Source organism: Falco peregrinus, chromosome 14 (genome assembly GCF_023634155.1).
Source record: "Falco peregrinus isolate bFalPer1 chromosome 14, bFalPer1.pri, whole genome shotgun sequence".
Classification (NCBI taxonomy): Eukaryota; Metazoa; Chordata; class Aves; order Falconiformes; family Falconidae; genus Falco; species Falco peregrinus.
In genome coordinates, this window is record NC_073734.1 from 23,667,815 (window position 1) to 23,694,833 (window position 27,019).

The 27,019-nt window shown below is 44.3% G+C and overlaps 1 protein-coding gene across 1 annotated transcript in view; it reads left to right on the forward strand.

Moving 5' to 3' along the window:
• Positions 1–6,951: 6,951 nt before the first annotated feature.
• GLG1 (golgi glycoprotein 1) overlaps positions 6,952–27,019 on the forward strand; it is an 86,904-nt gene continuing 66,836 nt past the window's right edge. Inside the window, exon 1 of the mRNA XM_055818547.1 lies at positions 6,952–7,299. Within this exon, the coding sequence (XP_055674522.1) occupies positions 6,988–7,299 (312 nt within the window). The 5' untranslated portion in view covers positions 6,952–6,987. The remainder of the gene's footprint in view (positions 7,300–27,019) is intronic.

The following is a 27,019-nucleotide window of genomic DNA, read 5'->3' on the forward strand; positions in this document are numbered from 1 at the left end:
CCAGTACCTTGGAAAACAATACTGGCTGCTTTTTTTTTTTTTTTTTTTTTCTTTGAGGAACCTGTGAAAATTCAGGGATTTCATGAGCTTGCTTCCACTGACCTTGTTTTGTGTCCCTTTAGTCATAGTTGCTAGCTCCCCAGCCAGTCACAGCCAGCTTCCAGTTGTATTTGTGCAGAAGTGTGCTGCAGACTCACTGGGTTATGTGACTCTGAGCCCCTCAGGTGGGATCGCAGCTCGTGTGCTGGACAGGTGGGCTCTTGGCTTCCTTACCATAAATATGCTGAGGGGATCATGAAAGAGTACTTAAGTTTCATTTTATGTTTAAGGAAAGTAAACTTGCAAGGATGTTGGAAGCTGCAAGAGGAGAGTCCCCTGTGCTGGAAGTGTATCCCTTGGCACGTCTCTGGCAGTGGTAAGCAGCATCTGTCCTGTTTGGATTGAGTATGCCACCACTTAAACTGCCAGAATAATTTTATTTTCTGAAGTCTGGGGCTTGCACAGTATGATCCTGTTTGTCTTCCCTCTTAAGCAGAGATCTTCTCAATCTTATTTTTAACTTTATATTTTTATGTATAATATCTTGTTCCTGTATTTTTATATACTGTAAAAATAAAGTGTTTATAGTTATCAAATATAACTGGTGCTGCTATACTTCAAAAATGTGTCAATATATACTGCATATCCTGTGAACATAACCAGGTAACCCCGTGTGCAGGTAGGGTTTCTTGTTCTTTGTATTGCTTCCGAGTGACACTGAGCTTCGGACTGAAGTAGTGGTGGCTTTTGGTGAATGATGAGTCCTTGCTGAACCACACTGCTCTGAGCAGGTGAGGGGGAAGAAAAGGGTTGAGCGAAGTCAGGCCGTGCACCTGGAACATCCTTTGAACTGGAAATAAATTCACTCGTGTGAGACTCTGGCATTTCAACAATGATCAGGAACAAAAGGTTAGTAGGAAGAATAACACTGTGAGAAGGTCTCCAGTAAAGCCAGCTAAAACCAGGAGGAGCAGGCTGCTCTCTGCTGGCTTGGTGCAATGAGCTGCTTGTTCTCAGCCACTTTGAGGCATCATTTAGCTCAGTCAACTTCAACCCCTTCTTCCCACAAGAAACTTGGAAAAATTTAAACATACACAGGAAAAGGAATTAAAAGGACGCTCAGCTTTTTGATTTTTCTAGGTAGCACTTGTTTTCTACTTTATACTGCCCTACAGGAGTAAGAGGTACAAACTTAAATGCTATTAAAATATAAAAGATGATGTGTTCATGTTCTCTCAGTTTTCAAATCCAGAATTTAAGGTAATTTTTCAAAGATTTGAGATTTGAAGATCCTTGTAACATGGTCCTAGTCCCAGCTTTGCAGCAAGCTCCAGGAAAGAGCACCTAAATTGTGTGCAGAAAGCCATTGGCATTGAGGGCTGATAAAAGGTCAAATGTGTTAATTAAATATTTGCTCATCTGTCTGGAGTCAAGGGGGCAGATTCCAGGATGGAAGGAAGAAAAAAAATTGGTGTCTCTGCACTATACAGGGCAGCTGCTGTTAGAGGCTGAGCTGTTTCATTGGTGTTTTAGGCAATAAGCCACAGTGTGGCTATTTCTGCCTCTGTCTCTGGGAAGATTTTGTTATCACGGAGCAGGGCGGCCCCTTGGCAATTCCTGTAGTAAATCTGATGTGAGGTGATAGGTAAAGCCAGGCAGTGCTGGGCCTCCTGCAGATGGGGCCTTGCTCTGAACTATGCACGGGCATTTTGTAATATTTCCCTCTGGGCTTTTGCGGGGCAGCACTTTTCTTAATTTTAAGTCTTGTAAAACCAGACCTGGGGACAGCGCAGCGTTGGCCAGAGCTGGCTGTGGTGGCGGCTTGGCAGGAAACCCAGGGGCCACGTTGGCACTGAACACAATCCAGCCGGAGGTGTGGTGTCAGGGAAGGGGGAGCCGTGCTTTCCCGAGAAGGGATTTCCGTGTGTGCCTCAAACAGGAGTGATCTGGTATTAGGTGGTGGTGATCTGCAGAGTGACCAAAAGCGTGGCCAGGGGAGGGTCGAGGCAGCCAGCCCTCTGCCTGCACCCAGCCTCAGCGCCATGGGGCCTTCGCTGCTGTAGCACCTACCCTTGCGTCTTGGCCATGACTTTTTAGTGACTCGGGTGAGGTTTCAAAAAACATGCTTAAAAATGTTGCAGGTGATGAAAGGTAGCCCTAAAGAAGTGAGCACAGCTTGGTGTGTGTGCACACAAGGCAGGACTTGCCAGCGCTTCGCTTGGCTCTGGCTGTGCCTGCCGATTCCTGGAGAGCGGAAAAGTGGCTATTTTACGTGTCCTGAACTAAATTGGATTTAAACCAGGCACTGCAGCAAGTGAAACAGTGCAGCAAGGTTCAGACTAAACTGCTTGAGGTAGCCAGAGCATCCCAGGGGGATTTCATGCAGTTCTCCTTTTCAGTTTGCAAGGAGATGTGGCAACATTTGCTGCATAAAGTAGATGAGCAGATTTTCTACCAAGGCAGTGAATTCCTTAACAGACCTGGCTTTCTGCTGGTTTATGAAGGAGAGAGTATGAGGAAAAGGAGTTCAGGGAGGAGGAAGAGGAGAGGAGGGCAACAGGAACAAGCAAGCAAAAACTATTTTTCTGTTGGATTTGATTTGCAATGAATGCCAGAACTAGTAAATGTGAAAGAACAGATTTCACTGCCAAGGAAGGCACAGTCTCTCCTGCTGGGATGCCACTTTTGACTTTCTGTTAGCAAATGTTCAGTAAAGGTTTTTCCCATCTACAATGTGAATTAGCTGAGTGCTCGGACACCACTGAGTCTAGTTGCATCCCTAATCTGTGCAGAACTGTGTGTGAAATCAAGCAGGGGGGGTTACGGTGCCTTGGCAGCAGGACTGCCCCTCTGCCGAGCTGCTGTCATCCCCTGCGAGGACTCTTAGCCTGCAAAGTCAAGCACATTGGTGTAAACAGCCTCCTGACTTAAGATAACAATATTTATCCTTTATTTGCTTTCGAGATTGTTAACGATATTTAGAGATGGTGCTGAGATGGCAGAAACACCTGGTGCTCGCATTACTTTGCTAAAAAAGATGGGCTGTGCTGGGATGGCAGCCAGAGCTGCTGGTGCCCTGGCGTTACAGAGCCCTGGGTGCTGTGGGCTGGGTGCCCGTAGGAAACGGATGCTTCAGTACAGGAAAATTCACTGATAAAATCTTGGAGCCATAGTGGCATCTTGACAGCATGAAGGACATGTGGGATGTTGCTTTTATTCCATCTCTTTCAAAATAGTGCCTCTAAGTAGCAAAAAAAGTAGACGAGTTTGGGGAACTATGCCCTACTTACCTAATCCTCGGGACAAACCTAGCAGGTAACAGGCCCTGTCCAGCCGGTGCTGGTCTAGAAAAAAACCACCTCAAACTAATTTTAGTGATTATCCCACCCCATGAAGCATAATTAATTTGAGGGTCCAGGGGGTTTAGTCTCACATCAAGTCCAATTTGGTGTTTCCACTAGCGGCAGAGGTTGCGGACAGGGGAATAAGCCACCCCCTGTGCTTCTGATGGCATCAAGCTGGGAGTAGCACTGAGTGCCCAGGAAGGCAGAAGCAGGATTGGGAAAGAATTGTGACAGGTTGGAGGGTTGGAAAATTGCCCTTTTTTTTTTTTTTTTTTTTCCTTATGTAGGTGCCAATTGCAACACAGAGCTGCATAAATAGGGGGGGGAGCAATAGGCTCTGCAGTAATGACCTGGGGTTTCTGATGCTCTGTGAAGCAAGGATGTATGAACAGCTTTGCTCTTTGGTGCAAAACACAAATGTCACGTCGGACTGGAGGAGCTGTGTGTAAGAGGCAAAAAGTTCCCCTTGCTCTTGACACTCACGAGGTTGCAGCTGCAGTATTGTCTCCTGCATGTCCACAGCTTCCTCAGAAGCTAAATACTGCCATGGCCCTCTGGTTATTTTCTAACATGGATGAACAACAGTGCTGCAGGACTCTGACCTGCGAGAAAAGCTAAAACACAGTGGGGCTAAACCAGTGTGCGTCATGCAAATAAAATACCAAGCTGGTGTTTCTGCCTTGACCGTTGGGGAAAAAGCACTGAATTGAAGCAGTAACGAAGCACTTGACTAGGTTCTCTGCAAGAGCTTTTGTTAGTGCAGGTGACCATCAGTTGGGAAAGGTGGTGCTGAAGTTTTGGGGGACACACAGCACTGGAGGGAGGCAGCTGAGCCAGTCTGCATGCAAGGGAGAGGGCCTCAGTGCGCTGTGTGGAGGCTGCGGTGAGATTCGGAGCGATGCCCATGACCACATAAGAGTGAGTGCTCTGTATCCAATTAAAAATTGGAGCAGCTCCTCTGCATGGACTGAGGAAGAGCTTTCCTTCTCCCCTAAGCAGTGAGCTGGAGGCTGAGGACACTGCTGGGAAGGAGCGAGAGGCGTCCCAGCAGCCTCGCCCTGCACAGCTCGGGGTTATATAAATGCATTTTATTGCTTGAAGCGGTGAGACTTAAATGTGCTACCCGCTACAAGAGCAGACGATGGCAAGCACTTAATGCAGCACCCAGAGTCTGAGAGCCTTGCTGGTAAAATGCTTAAAATGTGGTAATAAGGGCATTTCCACTGAGCCTGTGCCAAGGGAGAGGGGCTGCAGTTGCAATGAACTGCTGGGGTTATTGCACCGGCAGTGATGTCGCTCTGTGCAAAACAAATACCTCTTGTTTAACTGGCTGTGTGGACATGGTCAGCATAGGGCTTTTTTTTTTTAATGCTTATTTAATGGTGGATTACGCAGGATGGTAAAATCCAAGTCTGGGAGGAGGTTTCCCTTGAGTGCAGGATGCTTGGCAGAAGGATGTGGGCTGCTCATCAAAAAACAAAGTCTCCGGAGAGCTCCCAAGGGTGTAGGAAGGAGAAGAGAGCCATAACCCAGCCCCAATGCTTCCCTCTGTCCTTGTCCTGCGATGGATAGAGGAGCAGAGCCAGCTCTTGCGCTGGGCTAGCTCTTCAAATAATTTCCACTAAGCCAAATGGGCTGCCAAGCACAGGCTGGATTTTGCTGCTTTTTGTTTTTAAGTGTTCCCAGCTGCACAGCCCCGGGGTGCCAGCACAAAGCCACTTTCCTGAGCGCTGTGTCCCAGCATGACACTCAATAGCAAGAAGCGCGGGGGCTTTGCCAGCTGAGAGAGAGGAGGCCCTCTCCTGCCCTCATCTCCACCTGAATGAGGGGGCTGCAGACTGGTGGCTGTGGTGGGCTCCAGCTTGCTCACAGTGCTCTGGTAGCTCCTGGTGTGGGTAAGATGGTAGGTGGCATCCCCAGCAGGACTCTTTGCCCAGGCAGGATGAGGCAGCCTGGGGCAGGAAGGGAGCTCTGCTTCACCACAGCTCACCGAGCCAGGGCAGACCCATGGAGTGCCTTGGCATCCAGGCAAAATCTTCTGACCTTGGACTGATGCCGACTTGTGCTGGGAAAACTGCTCCTGGAATCAACCAGGCAGAGAAACTGAGATGGGATTCTCCCCGTCCCCTGTTTCCACCTGCTGCTGGAAGCAAAGCTGAGATTTTGGGGCAAATCCATCCAGGGAGGATGCTGAGAGCTGGCCTGCTGGGATCCTGCTGCTGGGAGACTGGGAAGGCACCCAAAAAGCTGTTGTTGCTGAGCTGGTGGCAGACTTGTGTCCCACTGCTGCTACTGACCCAACACTTGGACAGATATTTTTTTTACTGTGGAACTCAGAGGTCTGGCTGCAGGGGTGGAGGGGGCTGTGCCATTACTACTGCTCTGACAGAGGCTGCGTGGTTGCAGGCACCACTTTTAGATGATCCATCACCAAATTCGGCATCTGACTTCCCCTTACTGCCCCAGGAGGAGCTTGTACATCCCACCAACAATGTGATCAGCCATCGTAGATCCCGCTCTGGGGACAAGATCACTTTTACAGGAGTGCCTCTGTCTCCATCCCCGTGCAGAAAGCCCCGGAGCCATGATGGAAAGTGACAGGCCAACACCCAGCCCTGAAACAGAGGGCCCTGCACTGAAAGGGTGGGAGAGGTGCCGAACTCTCAATCTTGTGGCACCCCCAAAATGTGATTGGCTGGGCCACACTGGTGGGCAGTGGGATTTATCCTGTTCCCTGCTGCCAACCTGGGCATCGTGCTGCAGGAGGGGCCGCGGGTGCATCCATGCACGAAGCTCATCTGTGCCGGTGGCTTTGCTGCCCACCTCCGGGCCAATGCAACCCTCAACTGCATGATCCCGTCCTGGTCTGCCAGTGTGAGCCCTTACCCATGAGCACCCTGGCTAGCTGGCAACTCAGTATTTTGTGGTCTTTTTCCAGTATTTTATTCAAGTTTTTTCTTTTTTTGAGCAGCTATTCACTACTTTTTCTTCACTGTTCCACACGGGGCCCCAAGGTTTCTTTACTGCACACAGTCCAACCCTCCTCTGAGCACCGTTTCCTCAGGGCCTTTGCTACGTCCTCCATCACTGGGGCAGCCAAGAGCTCCCCAGGTTTCTAACGACCCTCCCCAACACCCGTCCGAGGCGGACGGCACTGCGAGCTCCGTTTGACGTGTGGGAACTGAGAGATGTAGGGTAAAACCCCAAACTTCCGGACACCTGCCACGGCAGGCACAGGCCAGGCTGCCCTCCCTGAGGTGTAAGCGTGGCCTGGGCGCGGCTCCTCGCGTCCCCTGCCGCCAGCATGGCAAGTGCCGTCCTGCGTGGCTGCCGGGCAGCGGAGGCCACCGCGGGGCCGAGATGGCCGCCGGGGGCTCTAATGGCGGCGGGGCCAGGGGGCTGTGATGGCGCCTCACCCTGCTGAGGGGACGCGGCCGAGGCGGAGCCACGGGGGGCGGAGCCAGAGTAAACCACGCCCCATGGTCCGAAAGAGGCGTGGTCTCGGGAGGGGGCGCGGCGCATGACGTCACCGGCGCGCTGATTTGCATACGGCGTGCGTGCCGCTAGGTGGGCGGGCGGTCGCGCCGGAGGTGGCGGATCCAAGATGGCGCCGTGCGGACGTGTCCGGAGCCGCTGCCCGGGCCCGGCGTTCCTCTTGCTTCTGGCGCTGGCGGTGCGGCCGGCGGCGGGCGGCCCTCCTCCCGCCGCTCCCGCCGTTGCAGGTGGCCTGCCCTTACCGGGGCAGGCGGCGGGGCCGGGCGCGGCGGGCCCGCGAGGTCCCCGCGGCGGCGGCTCGGGCAGCGGGTGGAAGCTGTCGGAGGAGGCGGTGTGCCGGGAGGACGTGGTGCGGCTCTGCTCAAAGCACAGCTGGGCCAACAACCTCGCCGTCCTCGAGTGTCTGCAGGACGTCCGTGAGGTGAGGGCCGGGCGCCGCGCCGGGCCGGGCCGGGCCTACCCGTGGCGGCGAACAAAGAGCGGGGCTCCGCGCCGCCTGCGCCCCCCGGCCCCGCCGTCGCTCCAGGCTGAGCCAGCCTGGCCCGCGGCTCGTTGTTTACCTCAGGATTTTGGTTGTAAAGAGCGGGGGTTGTGTGCAGGCCGCCGCCGGCCGCACTTCCCGCGCTGCGGAGCTTCGTGTGAGGGGGCCGGGCCGGGGAGCCGCCTGCGGGGCTTGGGGCAGGGGCGCCGGGAGGGGGCCGCTCTCCTGCCGGCTCCTCTCGGTTCGCCCGCGGGGCTCGGCGCTGCCAGCGGCTCCTGGTGGGGGAGCGCGGCGAGGGGCGGCTTGCTTCTGCCTTTGGTGCCTCGCAGGGCTGCTCCTTTCCGAGGGCTGGGGAGGTCCCGCCCGCGCAGCGCGGAGGAGAGTCGCCTTGCTGGTAGCAGCTGAGACCTGAGGAAATTTATTTTTTTTCGGGGTTCGGATTCCCACCCTCGCGTTAGAGCTCGGCGGCAGAGACGCTGTGTTTCCAGTGCTTGCTTGTGCATGTATGAAATTAGATGTACGGTCCTTAGACCTGGCTTAGTTTATGCGGGGAGGTTGGCTGGGCAACCTGTGTCGTTCCCAAATAATTTGTCATGAGTGGTTTCAGCCTAGCTCAAGAAAACATCCTGAGTTGCCACCCCAGTCTTTTCTAGCCCCATCTTTTCATTCATTCCTTCGTAGCTTTGGCTCACTTTGAAGAAGCCTTTGGGGGAAGTGTCTTTGGTGAGCTGTTTTGGCGTTGAAGTCTGTTTAGTTCTTGGCTTCTCTGCTACGAAGTTCAGGAATGTCAGGCTGGGTCAGTTTTAATGGTGTTTTATCAAGTGGAAATGCAGTCAGGAAAAAACTGTGCTCGTTTCTCATCCATTAGTGCAGAGACAGCAGATGGCAGTGACTTAATGGTTACTCTCATCCAGGGGAGTCTTGAACCAGTAAGTGTCAGTGATTACTTCCTGGCTTAAAATACAAAAATTATTTAGGTTTTAATCTAACTTTACGTCATAATTTTGGGCAGATAGTTTAGTAAGATGCTCATGTTAGATCTTTTAAATTAAGAGTCCTGATGCAACATCTATTGCAGTTATGAAGTGCTCTGATATGCTCTGATACTTGCTGTGTGAATAACTTGGCCCTTGGTTTCTTCAGCCTGTCTGGGACCTTTTGGACCCCCAGTTAGGGAGAAACCCTCTCCGAGGGGGTCTCAGAAGCTGCGCTTATAGGCGGTGGTTCACAAACTATCAGCCTGCCAAAAAGGCAAGCTCTTGTTCCTTTCTTTCCAGTTGTGTGGCCCCTCCCTTCTCTTTTCACAGTTCCAGTTCTTACTGGTTTTCTGCCATTTTAGCGAGGTGGGCCTTTTTATCGTCTAGTTTGTATCGGCTTTCTGCTGGAATAGTTCTGTCATGTTACCCAATTAAACACAGAGCGGGGTAAGTAGAGGGGTGTGCAGGGAGAAGCCAAAGATGAGGGGACACTTTGCATCGTGCTTCATTTTCAGCAAGTACAAGCTCATGTTGGTTCTGCATCTCTCATGAGAGCTCCACTATCTTTTGCATGTTATGTCTTGCTTGTGGTTTTCCTTTTACCCTTTCAAAGCCTGCCTCGATGTCAGTAGTTTGCTGGCTGTTAGTCTTGTCTAGCTGTAATGCTGTCTGATATCCAGTGCTGAAGACGAATCTTTTACTGGGGTGACATCCCGGGCATCGATAGGGCATCTCAGGGTTGTTTTGGATTGAGTTTTCTCTCCTAAGGTGCCAGCCTGTAAAGAGCACTGTCAGCTGGTCTCAGACTCAACAGTTCTGCCATAACGCAGATGTGATGGGCTGTATCCTGATGTAAAAATGACTTCCTGGAGTGCTGCTCTGAGAAATTAATTAAAATAACTGACTTCTGCATATCACTACTGTTCAATTCTTAATCTTTAGACGCTGTGTAAAAATCCTGTGTTGTAAACATTGGGTGTCACATGGGGTGATGGAAAGCAGGGTCAGATGTCTCAGATGTTTCCTTTGCATTGGAGGTGGCAGCAGAGGAAAGCAGTGACATACTAGCTGTTACTGTTGCTGATACAACTTTTAATTTTGACTCCAGAGCATCTCACAGCTTGTTTGGACAATACCAGAAAAGTGACAATTACATTTTAAAATGGGTAGAGAAGTAGTCTAAGTCATACAAGTCCATTTTAAAAAGTCAGGCTATAGTAAATGGAAGGTTTGGGGGAGTTGCTGTATGTGTGATAACATCAGAGAGGATGGTATTTGGGCACTGCTTCATTGCAAGTAGCAGTTAGGATTTTTAGATGCAGTTAGGCTGCAGAAGCAGCCTTTTTTCCATAGGTGTTTAAGATGATCTACTTTTCTCATAAGAAATGCTCCTCTAAAGGAGAGAAACTTTCACTTTGGAACTGGGAGCATTCCTGTTAAGATTATCCCTTGATTTTTCTTCTTAGTGTGATATGGTAAAGCTAGGAGACTTGAATTTGAATAATCAGGGGAAGCAACTACTTGAAACCTTCCTTTTGAGTCCCTAGAGAAAAGATGTGCTTGTTTTGTTAGCCAGTGAGAATGCCATTACATTATTTCTGTTCGTATTGATATCTTTAAAGTCAGTCCTCTCTTGCTTTTGCTGGGTAGTTCTGAATCTAAAGAAACAGGAGTGCTGAGCCTGTGACTGATTCAGGAACCTAGCTTGTAGGGTGAATGTTGAAAGAAGCAATTTAACACAAACATTCAGTAAAGAATAGTTTGAAACAAAAGAAAACAGTGAAGGAGGTGGGAACTCAAAACAACCCACAACCTCAAATCATATTTTTTTTAAGTTTTGGTTTTGAGAGGTTATGTGTAGACTGTCAGTTCAAAGTATTATCAAGACAGATATTTAAGCATTGTGTATTTTCAGAATTCTTTAAGCGAATTGGACCTCCCCAACTGATAACAAATACCACTGAATTTCCACCAAGTCAATGAAATGCTGAGTTGTAGTGCAGAGTCTGCTTTTGCAGGTGCAGAAATCTTCTGTATTTCAGGTTGTTCAACTGTTTGAAAGATAGAAATCAAGGGACACAGTCATGCTCTTCCGCTTTCCTTTTGTAGTAGAAAAGAAGCGTCCTTCCCAAATTGGAGGAGGTAGTGGTCAGAGCTGGTCAGCTTGAACATCTTTGACTATAATCAGAAAATAGAATCAAACATGTGTTTTGGTGCATTTTCCAAATGAACTAATTTCCTTCTGGTTAAAATTATTTGTACACTGGATACATTACTGTTCTGAGTCACCTAAATTTTGTCATCAGTGTTTTAATTGTTATCCAAATAACTTTATGCCAAGATACAGAGTAGAATGGAGTGGTGTATACTTCTGTTTTTAAAAAACGTGTTTTAAAGTGCTTTTTCTGAAACTGTTCTGGTTGCTAGCCTTGTTTCTAGAGAAGCTTCAGAGCTTGTATTCCACTCAACATAGACTGCAGCCTTTAAACCCTTTTTTATGGGCTGCCTATTAAACTAATTTACATGGTGATTATAGTATAAACACATGAAATATTAATATATTTGCTAGGTAAAAATTTTTGCATGATTAATGATGATTTGCATTTAGAGCATGACTAAGTTGTTGAGTTTGAGGTAGGAAGCATTAGCAGGTATGAAAATATCTTAACCAATGTAGCTCTTTTATCTAGCTTATTAGCGGAGCATAATGTTCCTGTTAAAACATGCCTTAGATGTGATTAATCAGTGAATTGACTTGGTGTCGTAATTGTTGAGCTTTACTTGCGTTGCACTTGTGAAGATTATGTAATATTTAAAGCATTGAACCCATCTATATCACACTAACGCATTATAGGCCAAATAACTGTTCTAAGATGAAATGATGGTGGTTAAGTCAGGATTAGAGGTCAGTGTTCTGGCTTCCTGCTACTTTCTTCTTTCTGAATGGCTGTTTCTTTGGTAGCACCTTTATGGCAGCGATGGTATAACTGAGCCTGAAGGCTCTGCTTTTTGGACAAAATAAGGCACTCTTAACGTTGAGGGTTGGGTTAAGAACAAAACAAGTTAATCTTACAGCTCTTTATTGTAAGAATAGTATTTTTTGTGTTACTTCAGATACATAGTTGGTGTAAACGGCTAGAAAATTCGTTTGATGTGACTTACAGACTAGGAAGTGTGTCCCATTTGATGGGTTGGCAACTAGCCTGTTTCTTCTGTATAAATGTTTTATTCCTCACTGCATATGCACCTGAGCTCCTTAAGTGGTCTGATAAAATAGTGCCAGTGAAATTACCTCAGTTTAAAATTATAGATGGAAAAGAGAAACTGGATGGTAGCACATGCTTGGAGTCTTCATCTCTTTTGGTAATACTATAGTTGTAGGAAAACTCAGGTGTGCTCAGTCTCTGTGCTTGTTCTGCAGTTATTCTGCTTTCTTGGTAAACGGATTGCAAATGTGAAGGCTTCCATGAAGCTTTTTGGTTGCATTGAAATGGATGTGTGGTCTGTCACAGTAGCTCAGTTAAATTTTATTTCTGTAATTTATTGAGGTGAAGGGTGAGGGGTTTGTTTTGACTCAAAATGCAACATTGTCTCATATTTAAGCATGTACTCATGTTATTTCCGTCTCTCACAGCTTTCCCATGCACACAAGCTGTCATTTAAAGTACCTTTTTAGAGATGTCTGGGCTGTGGCAGCAAATGACTGTTTACCTGTCCAGAGCTGTAATTGAGGGCTGTGGATTAAACATAGCACAGGGGTGGGCTAGCTTTTAGGAAATGCAAATAGTGAAAAACTGTTCACTGAGCTGGATATCTCCTTCCGTACATGTAGTTTGTTTTTTATCTCACAAAACCTCCAGACATTCTCCCTGGCTTTCAGGTAAACTGGTTTGAGTGGGAACTGCCCGTTTCTCAGGGTGGTAAATACATAGCTGTGGGATGGAAGCTGTTCTGGTTCTCTGATCATTACTATTGCAAGGGAGTAGGCAGTTAGTATTCCGGTGATGCTCTTACAGTGCCTACAGCATTATCATCTGGTTCAGATATCGACACACAAAGAGATGTTTTTTTCAAAGGCAATGATCAGAAACCTGGGAAATGTACCTTAAGCTTTGCCAAGGGCTTTGCTTACTTTCTCCCTTTTTTCTAAGGGATATTGACCTGGTGATGATTCAAAGCCACCTGAACAGGGCACAGAAATTTAAAGAAAAAAAAAAAATTCTTATCCATAGTTGAAGTTGAGCTAACAAAGTAAAAATGTGTTGCAATTTTAAGCGATTGACTTTATTGGGGTGTAACTGGATGCTGTCTAAGTTGAAGCCTGTGCATCTGTTTTAGAAGTTTCCAGATATCACTCGTGTCTCAAACTGAATTTAATGGAGAATTTACAGTGGTTTGTGGCAGATGCATATTAATTGGAATGGTCGAGACTGGTCCCTCCTGCCTCTAAAATTCATAAAATGGAAGATAAATCTATCAAAGTCAATGGAAGGGAATGGTTGGATCTAGGAGGAAGGGATTTAGATAATTAAGTTCTGAAAAAAACCCATATGAGCAGCAACAAAAGAAAATGGTGGAGACAAGGCTGGAACACTTTCTGAAGCTTTTTCTCCTGAGGCTTGGTTTCTTAACTGAGAATAGCCATATTTTTCTTCTGAAGTTATTGTTTTTCCTTGTGTTCAGATAGGGTAAGCTCAATTTCCTCCTGGCTTTTGTAGCTAAGTCTTAAAGTAAATTTCTAAATATACTTTAAAAGTCTGATTTGTGTTGGCATCAGCCTTTGGCTGAATCTCAGGTTGTAACAGTATTTAAAAGTACCTCTTTCATCTTACTAGAGCCACATGTGAGCTTGCTTAGAGGGTAGGATGGTCTCCCTCCTGTTAGATCCTGGACTTAATGTCTTGTGAACAGAGCATTAAGCACAGGTTCTGAGTTCTCCCTATTCTTAGCAATCTTAACAGTTGTTGCATTTCTTACCTGAGAGTTATTTTTGCGGGGGTGTCTTGGGGGGGTGGGTTTGGTTGTGTTTTTTTTTTTTTTTTATAGTTTTGTGCTGGTTTTGGCAGGCTGATGCTTGCAGTAGCTGGTTATGCATCAGTTTGGCCTGGGATGCCTGGCTTAATAAAAGGGATTATCTTATAAGTCTGCTTCCTCTAGTGAGCTGGCACTGCTGGCCTGCTGCAGCTCTGAATGCCGAGGAGAAAAGGAACGGAAATGCAAGGGGAGAGAAGTGAAGTTTGACGTAGGCTGTACAGTCTGAGCTTGGCTCAGGATGAACTGAGTAAGCTGCGTTATGCAGAGGTCTGGTTATGGGGAGGTGATTTCCTGAGCCAAATAGCTGAATGTATTGAAAAGCACAGACTCAGTCTGTTGTGACAGTAGAGACAGGCACAGCTAGGTTGTGTTTTCCCACGCTTGCATCCTCTCCTCCCTCGTACTGGAGGAAGGGAGGGCTCTCTAGCTCAGGTGCTGCTTTGGGTTGTCACAGTTGGAATGGAATGATTTGACGAGAGATTATTCTAGGCAAATTATGTGCTGTCTTTATTTTCTAGTATAGAGATAATGTCTAGATGTTCTTTACAGTGTAGCTTTTCTGCATGCAAGCAACACTTCCTCAGTGGACTTCGTTTGTTGTGGTCTTTGGAAAACATACTCTTGCTTTTGAAAATCTTTGCAGTTATCTTTGGGGTTTATTATTAGGAAGAATTGGATGAATAAAAGGTCTAGGTAGTCGCCTTTCTATTTTAAATCTTGCTTCAGAATAATTTTTTGCATCTTCTCACTACTGTAGTTCTAAAGTCTGTGAAGTTCGTTGCTATGGCACTAAAAAAATTTCAGTTCTATTAGCTGATGGTTTTTTTGTCGTCATGGGATACTTTCATTGTCTGGATGTCCAGTTTATCAGTATCATAGAAGTGTGTTAGGTGAGGAGCAGAGGTTCTTCCTTTCTTAGGTACCAGCTTATAGCATAATTGCGGCCTGTCTTCATCAAGGCAGTAGATGAAAACCCGTACTGTTCTATGCCTGACCAGAGGTGGCATTCATAAAATGGGTGTCCTGGCACACTGGTGTCTGAAAGTCTGCAGCTCTGAGCTGAGGAATTTCCTTCTACTAGTTAGAGGGGTGTCTGTTTTCCCCACACTGTCTTTTTGGGGTTGTAGCGCCGGAGTTGATTATTTTTTTCCCTTTGGATAAGTGTATCTTGTAGCTCTTACAGCTTTGTGAGCTTAGATTTCATGTGTTTGCGTTGGTGCATTACTTGGTTGTAATGTCTAAAGATTTTGCCTCAACTCAGACTGTACATTTGATGTCTTTATTATTGTCAGTGCTGTGGTTTAAGGCTAATGGTATGCTTCTAATATCTCTTTTGCCAGGTAGCAACATAGGAATAAATGAACATTAATCATGCAGGACAGGAATGCTTATTTGCTCCATTTGTTATTATTTGCATCTTTGCCTGAAACAATGCATAAGAACTGCTGAAGTGACAAAAAAACAGCGCTTAATGTAATAAGTATTCATGGTTTCTCTAAATGTCTGAAGTATTTTACTGTTTTGCAGTTAGTGGTAGAAGTTCTTCTGTAAAAAAACTTCTTGTAGTTTGCTTACTTGGTTCTCAGGAGTTTTGAGCTTCTTCTAGAGAACGCAGCTAGTTATGATGATATAATTAATTACTTACATGTAACAGGGTAGGTTAATAACAAATAGCTATTACAGCCCTGCTATGCAAAACCATTCGGGCAAGTGTGCTGTCTTTTGTTTAAAAAATAATGCCTAGCTTATTCTGGTGGCACATTGGCTCTCTAGATCTCTTAATAGGAGGCTCACTAACCTTTATCATGCTCAGTAGTTTGCTAATTGAGACTTTCTCGACTGTCCTGTTACTGCAGGGTAGAATACTTTCCACCAAGTGAACTGCAAAACAAACGCAGCAGAGCATGCATTCTTCTAAGTGCTGAAGTAATTGCCCTACAAAAAGTTTTGATAGAATTAAAAAAAATAAAATATCCAAACCTGTGTGGCGTGTAGACTTTCTGTAACAGTGCAGGCTTGATTTGAGCTGAGTCAACTTTTGTTATACTCTTCTCAGCTGAGTTGAAATACAATCTGGAAGAAGCTTACAGTAAGCTCTTTCATTATGAAATTGGTTTTTTCTTATTTTTTTTTATTATGTCAGTTTCTCTGTGGCCTATCTACATATGTCATAAAATCAGAAAAACTAACCACTTCCAAGTAAAATCACTGCAACACTGTAGCTGTGAACAATTCATGTTGTAAATTAAGAGACTGCAATTCTTTAGCCGTGTTCATGAAGATTTAAACAAATCAATATTAATGTGATCCTCTTATATTAGAATTTAGACAGACAAGTCAAAATCTGATCTCCATTGATACAAGGTCCTGAGTAAATGCAGGTCCAGAGAACTGTTGACCATGAACTTTTTTTGGCAAGTGTTTTACATAGCTATTAACATGTGACATTATGTTGACCCTGCTGCTTTTTTTGGTTGTTACTTTTGAACTGATGCTGCGAGCACTGTATTTTTGGTGCTTCAGTATTTGAGGCAGGAGATGCAGGGTCTCTACTGTGACACAGCTATTCAAATTCATGATGACATCTCTCTTATCTTACTGGAGTCTATAGAGTTGACTCTGTGGAAGCAATGAGTATGCTAATGTAGTCTTTCTTGCTGCCAGTCTTCAGACCAAAGGTTTAGCCTGCTTTTCAGTAGTGTACATACGTTGCAGCTAGCATTATTAAAGAAGTGTGGAAAAGTCTTTGAGTTGTGTGTTATTGTTGGCAACCGGAACTGCATTCTTAATGAGTAGTGTAGAACAACATACAGGAAAATCTTTTTAGTCAGCATGGAACTGGAGAAACTGTATGCTGTAAAGTGGTTTCAGTGCGAGATTTCTTATGGCAAACTTAATGATCTATTTTTTTCTGCTTAAAACAGTGAGGTGAACTTTCTCCAGCTGTCTGCTTCTTAGGCAAGGATTCAGCAGGATAACAGGTCAGTGCTTGCTAGAGGGAAGTACAGGTTAGAAAATACTTAACAGCAGTCGCTCTGGAAAACACAGAGCTGTTTGAGTCACCATCTGCAGCAGGAGTCAAAGATCCTGTGAATGTGTAACTCTGCTTGCTTTTTTAACTGAAGGCTTCCAGGCAGTGATCAGCAGCCATCATCACTTATTTTGTTTCTGATCAGTCCTATGAAGCACAGTTATTTTTTAAAGCCAATAAAGAAAAAAATGAAACACTAGTTCATAGTGTAAGCCTTCCCTGAGTTGTTTTTTTTTAAACTGAGTATTGGAATGGGACTCCCGTGGCGAATGCGTGTTCTGTCTCTAGCAATCCCAATGGTAACAGCAGCACCTGGGAAGCTGTTGGTAGGTACTAGGGAACATACTTTTCCCTCAACTGATTCACAGCTCTAAAGGTGTGTACTCATTCTAATGTTATTGCTAAGTCTTAATTAAATGTATATGTGCAAAATACTAGTTGTAGGGGGAATGTGATTCTGCACTTACTGAACACAAACAGAACTTTACTGTGTTTCATATTTTTGCTCCATGACCTTTTACCTGTGCTTTAGCAGGCACAGAACACACAGTGAACCATCACTTATAATACTTGTCTCTGACTACAGAAATAATAGCAGTTTATAGGGTAGACTTTCCTGGAGTAATGCAGAATTTGTTCTAGCTCAGGTACTCAGCAGCGTGGCTTGAGCTTGTCCACATTAAACCCCTTTCCCATGCTCTGAGGCCGTGTTGGCTTCCTTTTTGTGAGCACCTCACAGGTAAGACCTGCACAAAGGGGAAAAGCTTACAAGCCGCAAACTACAGGGTTTTTTGCTTCCCTCCCCTCCTCTTCCTCCAGGCATTTGTGAACTCTTCCAGAGGCCTGTTGTATAAAACCATAGTCTAAACTTGTTCTGCTAGGGAGAGTGCTAATGGAATTTAAATTCCTTTCTTTGTATGTCAATACTTCGCAAAGTAATTTCCCCAAATACTATCCTCCCTCGAGACTTTCCAGTGAAATCTATCATAACTTTGTGATGCCCTCAGAGATTATTTAATAAATGTTGTTTTCTAATGTCTATTTTACTCACTAGCATTCACAGTATGTTAAACTTAGAGTACTTGCAAAAGGCATTTCCTAGAAACTTTCTAAGAATACTGGAGAACTCAGGTAGGCTGCGTGGTGTGGAGTGCAGCTGGGAGGAGTATTGAACTTGGATGTCTTTGTTGTGTAACTAAAAGAGGATGTGAGAATCAGTGCTCCAGTCACTTTATCTGCTGGTTGGTTGCCCACCACAGCTGTGTTAGCCAGTGTGTTGGCCAAAGTGGCTTTGGGCAAATGGAAATGGGCAAAAACCTTCCTGTGGTTCAGAGTTGTACATCGTGAATAGCTTCAAATAACATGGCAGCGTATTGTTGCCATCTTAAAGTGATCTTTTGTCTGTTGGGAGATGGAGTTTGATCTCTGACTGTAATAATTTCTGCATTACTTAATGGGATCACTACTTTGGTATTGAGATCCTGTTTAGGAGATCAAAGGTTTGGCTTAAAAAAAAATAAAAGTCCCTCTGTGAAGGTAGCAGAGTAGCTTATTGACTGTTAAACGTAAAAAGGCTGGAGAACCCCTGTATTTCTTTGAAACTTTGTCTCAAGTTTTAAGGCAGAGTGTTATTTCATATACCTTGATTGTTCTGTTCTTAAATTGGGCCAGAAGAGTCTTTCCGAATTGAACTTTTGTTCTCAGGAACCATTAAAATAAACTGGTATCAGACTGGCTGATACTACAGCTTGCTACCTTGGGAACCATGTTGCTGGAAGTACTTCTGAACAGCCCTTTTGGGGTTTGGCGTGGTCGTCTTTTAAGTTCTTTGTTTGTACGTTGCACACTTTTTGTAGCATTACAATAAAATGAATCGAGGTCATCTTTGAAAGGTATCTAAACTAATGCCTCAGAGCTGTCAAAAGAGTGCATGTGAGTAAAATTTGGGCAGTTTGAGTACAGTGCTGTTTGCTGCCATATTTATGGAGCTCACTGTTTTGTTTTGCCCTCTGTAATAAGTTCATCCATTTGGGTGCTATCCCTTGGTAGCACTATTTCAAACCTGAATCCAGGACTTCAGCAGTGAGCTTCCTTCTGTGTACACTCGTGAATCTGAAACCATGCATGTGGGTGAGCCGCGTGGGTTGTCAGTAGATGAGCATCTTCGTAGGAAGAGATTGGGGAAGATGGAGAATTAAACCAGTGCAGCTACCTTCCCAGTCATGAAGCTACCTGGAAATGAAGGACAACAGTGTCAGGGTTATTCTCCTCTCCGCTTCTAGAAGCTGATGTGCAGAAGCTGAGGATCCAGTCTCGGGCGGGCAGTGCTTTTTGCCCTTGTTTCCAAACAGATGGGGCTCTTACTTCTCATGGTATGCTAGAGCAGTGCTTGCGTTAGGCACCTGGGCTTGTAGCCATCATGAATAGTCAAGGTGGACACTCTTATTGGTGGTCTGTTTTTAACATGGAATTTCTCATATCCCTTATTATTCAAATGTCAAACCAAAGCTATGCTAGCCAAATCATGTTAATTCAGTCTTTCGAGGGCAAGGTACAGGAACTGTTGTAGTTTGTTCTTGTGTTGAAAGTCCCTATTTTCCTAGAAATAGATTGTAATATTCCATGATACTGATAAATTCACAGAATTGGCCTAATGACAGTGAATACAGTAGCTGAAAAGAATGATTGATTTCATAGAGAAGCAAGTAATAGGTTTCGGTTACAATCTTGGATTACATGGCATATTGCAGGGATTTTGACCATGGAAATATTTATTTTGAAGTTGCTATGTTTTTGATTGGATATGGTAGCAGCAGAAAGTTGCTGCCTTTCCCTGGAAGAGGTAAGTGATCAGATAAATCTTCCAGAACAACAGTGACTTGGAAAGGATAGAAATCCTTTCTGTCCTGCTGTTCCAGGTAGCAGTAGCTCTTAGTGGCCACCTTACTAAAGCACATCTTGCATCTCGTTCTGAGGACTACTGTGGCCCTGGGCCAAGGGAGAGAAGAACTTATTCCACATCAGTTGCCATTCCTGTAGTTACTCCCATGGATATGCTCTTAATTTGCAGCCTTGTCTGTTTTTTGTTTTTCTAGGTTTTTCACATTTGTTTTTTCCTGGGTCTGGCTGTCCAAGCTGAAAAAGGTACTGTAAATCTGATAGAGGTCCTGTAAATCTGACAGGTATCTGAGGTTGATGACATCTTGGGCTGGACCTGGATGAGAACCTGTGTTATGATCCTGTGTCACTTTGGGAGCTGCTGTTTAAAATAACTCTGCTTTGGTTTCCTCAGTTACAGTACTTGGCAACAGTAGAATAGCATACAGGCTGAAAGCGTGGGCAAAACAGCAAGTCTGTCTTGGTGCTGTGAATGGAGGTGAGGGTTTGTTTTGTGGTAGGTGTTGTGTTTTTTTTTTTTTTCTTTTCAGTGTTAACTGTTCCATAACAGTTGAGCTTTGCCTGTATAACGTTGGGAATGAGCAGCATCTCTTAATGGTGGGCAAATTATGTGTTTGGTTTTTTTTAAATCAGTCTCTCACCTGGATGAGATGTAGCTATGTTTGTTCTTCCTTAAAAAAAAACAAAACCCAGCACCAAAAAACTAACAGCCTCACCCCCAAATGAACACACATAACATCTACTGGCAATACTTGTTGTATCAAAAGGTAACAGTGCACTGGGTATAGATCTGAGTTACTTGGTGTTTCACATCCTTTCTTACTATTGTTAGCTCTAATCCATGGGAAGTGCTTTGTGAAAAATATGGAAGTGGTTCTTTTTCCTGTGGCCTCTCAGAGCCTTCAAAACATTGTGTGGCATTGAAATGTTGCTTCATCCTTCTTCTGGAGCAAATCTGCAACTTTTAGTCCAAAAGGAGTTCTAGGACTATGAGACCAGCAATATGCTATTTCTGTATCGGTATGCATGAGGCTGTTATCAGAGAGAAGTGTGATGTGGTGTAGGATATTACTGTCCCAAAGAGCTTATTTGTTCTTAGACTTGATATTCATTTACCTGGTAAATATTTGGGATTTGACTGCCCTAGGCGTTCATCCTTCAGGAAAACTGGAGCTCCTTTTAATGCAACAGAGACCCTGGGAGTGGCTGTGGAGGAGGGAAGGGCCACAGGCAGCTTGTCCTCATATTTAGCAAGACACATAGTCTAGAAAGTTTCTCATGTGTTCATGAAGTCGCATGTAATCTGCAGCAATCTGTGGATGTGCTTCTGAATGCAAGAGCCTGTGGTATGCGTGATGAATACTGCTCCTGACTTTGGGAATATTGCAGCACTCCGTCTTACCCTTGGCTCTAAGACTGGGGATGCAGTTGGTAGTTTTATCAGTGAAACTCTGCTCGCTGTTGAGAAGAAATCGCTCATTGAGGAAAACAACAGATAAAAGTTATCAAAATAACCCTTGCTCCCTGGAGAGCTGCTGGTGGAGCTGAGGGGGAGGCCCATCAGTCACACTTGTATTTGAATAACAAGATGTAACATAATACAAAACATTTAGGATGAAGGGAGCAGGGGGACTACACTTCCAGCCCTCAGGCTTGCTTTGTGATCAGTTTGGTGTCTTGGTAGGGTGTGTGGGACTTAATTTTATATTTAAGATTAATAGTTTTAAATCTTGGCATGTCGGGCTTGAAGCTTAAATAAACTGAGTGCAGAACTAAAATGATGCATGTCTTTAACTTGGATGTCGCTGTCGTTGAGTACTTGTTACCGATGTGATCGGGGCCTAATTTTTTAGAAGGCATTTGAATTTTTATGAAATGTTTTAGTGAACCCAAGATGAGATTTTTGGTTTTTCTTAGCTGTTTAAGAAATTACAAGTGATCTGATATTTCCCTTTTTTTTTTTTTTAAAAAAAAAGGACTCTCCAGTTTATTTTGTTTAGACTGACAGTTTACTTGGTGTTGAGGTATCCACATCCTGCGTGGTGACTTTAGTGGCTGTTTCAAATAGTTTATGCTGTAAATCTGGGGCAAAATCCTCTAGCAGATAGGAGTGGAGTGGCGGTGGCTCTGTCTGTGGAATGGCATGAAAGGAGCATGTTGGCCCAATCTGACCAACTAGTGAGGTGTGCAGCAGGTGGGGAATGTATGCTAGAGATGTGTTAAGAGTTACAGCTAAATTGCTGTGTGAGGATTTGGACTTGCCCTGTTCCCATAAGGGGAAACAGCTTTAGCTTGGATTTCTTTATCAACGGTCTGCTGTTTATGGAGAAAGTTGGTCTGTCTGGTCACTCATTCAGGAATGTTCTGACATAGCAGTTTCTGGGCAAGGTGGTCAGCTCTTCTCCCAGGAGGGATTGCTCTGGACAGCACAGCATGTGTGCAGTGTAGTTTTCAAGTACTAGATGCAGCTCTTGCACCCTAAGATACTACTGCAATTGGCTTTGCCTCATTTGTTTTCAAGCTGTTTGGTTACAGAGCTTTTCTCTGTTTTAATGCCCTTTTTTTGAAGAAAGGGTTGTCACCGGGATGTATTTGGCTGGTTTGGGGGCTGACTGGATAGTATGCATTTCAACTGATAGAAAATTTAGTTTGTCCTCTAACGCTGCACACCAAGGCATTCAATAATGGCAGTAATAGTACGGGCTAATTATATTTTAGGCTTTTCCTTTCTGAACCAGGCATTTTATTTATTGTGTGTCAGGGGAAAATGATTGAAAGGTTCTAATGAACTTTTCCTGGAGGTTTTTTGTGCTTTTACAAAGCCTTGTTTGTAAGGTCAGCGTTCCCTGGAGGTTTTGCCTCAGCCAACCCCTGATATCTAGCTCTTGTCCCACTTTTTATGCTGGTTTTGTACAGAGTACTTCAACAGAGAGCATTTTCTGAAAATCCCATGTCGTGCTTTATTCTGTCATGCTTTGTGATATTTCTGGGTAGAGTTTTTGGGAGAGGCTGGAGTGGAATGGCTTGCTGGCTGGGTAGGTCTGCTTCGGGTGCTCAGCACTCTGGTTAAGAATCTCAGCGCTGATGGCATAGAGAAAGATGCTCAAAAAAGAGCGTGTTAGCATGAACATCCATACATAAGGAGGTACAACAGTGGCATGATCTTGTGACTATGCACTGCATATTCTGTGCTACATGTTAACGTAAATCGCAGCGATAGGTGTAATAGCTGGAAGTCTAGGCAACTGATGATGTGAACACTGATTTGACTCACAGAAACTTGTTATTCCCTTTAATTTGCTTCTAACAGTTGTCTGCATCACTGCTAAAGGCTGCTGCTCCTGTGGCCAGGGTGGCTGAACAAAACACACAGCAGTTCTTGTACAGGGAAAACAGGAGCTGGTTTCAGAGTGTTTGGCTGCACGTGGCAGTGCTTAGGAGAGGCTTCGTGTTTCAGCGGTCCCTGCTCCAGATACGCTTATCCCTGGAGAGACCTGGACAGTGTCAGCTCATCCAGGTAGAACCTTGGTGGCTGAAGGTGCAAGTCAAGACTCTTGGGAGGAGCTTGATACTAAAGTCAGGAGGAGAAAATATTTCTGTTCCATGCAATAGAAATAGGGCAAGGACTTAGCGAAGCCTTGATGGGAAAAGATATCCATATTATGGGAAACTGGTCTTAAGGGGGTTAAAATTTTGCACCTGTGGCACATGGCTGTGTAAATGAATTCAGATTAGATATCTAGGAAGGCTAATGGAAGCATGTTTTAATGAACCCTGGGTAATTACTCTATTAAGTTCTTGATCAATACCCAGGAGACCTCAAACTGCTTGCAGATTGTTTTTTAAAAAACCCTGCTCTCTCTCTATATTTTAAATCTTCTGCATATAATCAAAACAACTGGAGGCACTTAGTTTGTAGAGTTCTGGTTCACCAGGGCTTTGTATATTGGGAGGCTGTCTGTAAACTAAAGCTGAAGACTTAAGCACTTCCAAAAGTATTAATTGTGATTTCTTAATGGGAAGTGCAGATGAATAAACGGGCTTGAGAGAGCAGATAGTGGAAGAGAACATGAGTGTTTTTAATAATCTTTGCTATAAGTGTATTGAAATTTGTGGGATGATTAGTTGAGTTGCTTTAATGTGGTCTGGTTTTTGCTTTAGGGTTGGAACCCATTTCATATGCTGGTGTAGACCAAACAAAGACAGATGTATGTGGTTTTCTAAAAGAGGAAAGAGTTCTTGTAAGTGCTTGTTGGTGTATGTATGTTCTTAAACCGACCTATATAAGAACCACCTCTTGCGTTACCTCGGAAACTCGTTTTTCTTCAGAAGATTGTGTATGAATTTCAGACTCAATATTAAATGAAAATGGCAGGCAGTCTTACCCTTAAGGGATAAAGTACTGTCTTTAAATTGGCTCATATTAAGGAAGTTGAATATGTTTAGTCTTTTCTGATTGAGCTAATTAGCAAAACTATTGCATGTTCATAGTTAATACATCACTGTATGTGTGTGCAAATGGGTAATGAGCGCATAACTGGGATTAGGAAAGGTAACCCTGCAGCAAACAGCCTGGGACAGGTCTCTGAGTTTTGTTTTGTGAATTCTTTGCAGTATTCAGCAAGAAATGCCAAGGCTGTCGGACAGATAGCTTTTATTCTTGTGTGTATTCAATCCATTGCACCTTCTAGTCTAGTTGGTAGCAGCACTGATTGTATCAATGGGAAAGCATCTGTGCAGCCTGTTTTGACTTGCATAGTGAGGGAATGGCTATGCACAGGAAGGGTTTGGGCAGCAGTTTGGTCATGAATTAATGCTGTACTATTTGAAGGCTTGCCCTCTTCCTATACTTCAGTGGCAAAGGGGTATAAGAAGCAGCATGTGCCTCGTAAAAAAAGAAAGTTAGGAGCCTAGTGGTCTCATTAAGGGAATCCCAAGTACAGCATTCTCTGTATAAATGAACATCAGGTGGTGCTAACTTAAAAACACCTACAAACTCCAAGTTGTAAGTCTTGCAGAGGATTATAAACCCTTGCTGACTTCCACTCAAATGATTGAGTGGTTAATGGGCTGACTGAACAGATCCTTTGCCCGGGAGCTTTTCAGAACTGAAACTGGCAGGCAGTTGAGGAGCTGGTTCCTGAGGTATGAGCAATCTGCTTAAAAGCTTTTTTGTTAGAACCCAAAAATCTGTTTCCTTGGTAGAAGTCTTCAGAGGGATGTTGTCACTCACAGGCAGAGAAACCAGAGCCCAGCTGAGTCTTGAACTTTGTAAGAGAAAAACCCCTGGAGCAGGCAGTTGGCAAACAGGATTAAAAGATAGCATGGAAATCATGGGACTTCGAGGCAGAATCTAGCTCTTCCCCACAGAAAACCTAACACAGTCTTTTCATAAATTTGAGATGCTGCATCCTGGATATCTGAAAGCAGCAGTTGTGTAGTATTGTGTTAGCATACTGTTTCCTTGAAGTTTTCAGAAAGATCATAAGATTGAAAAATAGCCAACAAACTTTGTTCTCCATGTTCCTTCAGAGATGAGTGGGAAAGTTGGAATTCTAAGCTTTTGTGTAATTGCAGAGTTCACTTTCAGGGTTCTCTTATCTTCCATTTAATGTTGCTTTTGTGTTTAACTCTTGTCTGCTTTGTTTCATTGTTGATAAGGCTTTTCTTTAAAAAAAGGAAAACATCCCTGTTATGTTATCAAGAGATTGTTCAAGCATGGCTAGAGATAACATTAACTAGCAAGTCAGTGCTGTGTGTGCTGAGATGATGGCTCGCATTGGGATACTAAAAATGACCTTAGGCAGTGATACGAAAAGACAGGGCTGGACAAGGGATATCAGCTGGAGTGAAACTTTTCATTCAGTGGTGGATATAAAAGGACAAGATCTAACCTTAACAGTGGGTCAGTGGAAGACAGCTTTTTTTATACACAGAAGTCAAACAAATAGTTCTTTGACAATTACTAGTCTTCAGCTATGTCCTGTATGAGCATGGAAAACACTGCTCTGGCTTGTGGCCTTTACTGAACAGCTTTGGTAAATGATTGTAATCACAGTGATTCTTTCCTGCTATCTTGTAGTTATTCTTAGGCAAGAAGGTGGGGATCAAATACGGATAGGGTTTCTAACTGCTGGGCTTACAGATATATATATTTTTTTTAATACCCTTTTCACCTAGGTTCTCCTGGCTATGCTAAAGGAAAAGACTGCTGAACGGCTGTGGATCATGTCAAAGCCTTCAAATATACTGGCAAATCTTTTGAGACTAGGCAAACGTTGTTTTACTGCAGTGAATTCCTAGTGCAGATCCCATGTACTGGCTGAAGGATTTTCTCCATGTGTAATTTGGTGCCTGCTTGGATTTCAGAAACCGTGCTGGTGAAAAATCATGTGTCTGGTTGATGCCTTTCTAAGAAGCAAGTAGAAAAGGCCATAGCCAACTTAGACTTCCTAGGAGCAAAAATGATGAGTTAAGACAGTACCTGTTTTCATACTCCACTGCTTAACTTTCTGTAGTTCCCTGGGTAATAGCATAAATTGAATTTTAAGTTTTCCTCAACCTCTTAGTTGAAACAAAGGCATTTTTATTTTTTTAATGGGTCAGCTACTGGCAATTGTATTAATTGATGTAAGTAGTATTAAAGAGGCAATGTTGCGACGGAGGGAAGACGCAGTCACTCAATATGAGTGATCAGCAGACTTCGTTTATTGTCCCTTACAGTCACCTTTTATGCCTTGTTATAATTAGCTCATACATATTACAAAAGTTAAGCTCATTACTGGTTAGTTGCCTAAATATCAAGCCCGCCCCTAGTTTCTCTTCTGTAGTTATCTGTTCCCACCTGCAACATTCTTTTCCCACTGAAATCTTCCTGTTATTGTGTAACAAGAACAGCCAAAGACAGTGTATTTTTGCTTTACTTCAGATAAGCTGAGAGCGATGTGCATTTTTGTCCAGCCAGCTGGACTATGTCTATGTGACCCTTTTCAGCTAGCCAGTTATCCACAAGGCAACACAGCTGGTGGTCCACAGCTTGCTATATTGGTGGTTGTGCTCAGAAGTCTGCTTATTTCTGTGTTAAAACTGGATGTGTTGATGTATGCAGACTCCTTTGCAGGTTGTCTGCAAGTAGTTCAAAAGCTGTTCCTTCTTAAAAAAAATCAAAGAGAACCTTGAAGCCAGCTGAGCTGATATAAAATCCTTTTCTTGATCTCACAGCAGCTTTCCATTCTCCTGCAAGGATATCGTGGACCACATCTTAGGAGCTTTAGTTCCTTCAACTAGAATGTATCTATGTGAAATGCTTTCTTGGCTGTTGCTGGTTTATGAGAAGCCTCCTGTGGCACAGCATGTTGCAGTGTGCTTAGTTATGCCACTTGAGTTGCTTGCAGGACCGAGCTGTGAACTGAATTTCTGACTGAACTGGACATTGCAGGGTGAACCCAAACCTTCAGTCAACCGTTAACTTGAACGGTGCAGCTCCTTAAACATTGGCATTTGTGATGGTGTTCAAGGTGCCACCGTGAGCAAAGAGCTGGAGATTTGAGCAGGGTGGATCCTTAAGCCCGGTTTGAACTGCCACACTTCAGCATGTTTGGGCTTCAGAGCGGCAGGCAAGATCTAGCAAGTCCCACAGGCAATATGGTCAAGGAGCTGGGCAAGACTTCTTCAGACAAGTCTCTCTCATTTAAGAGTGCCTGTTACAAGCATGAAAGAT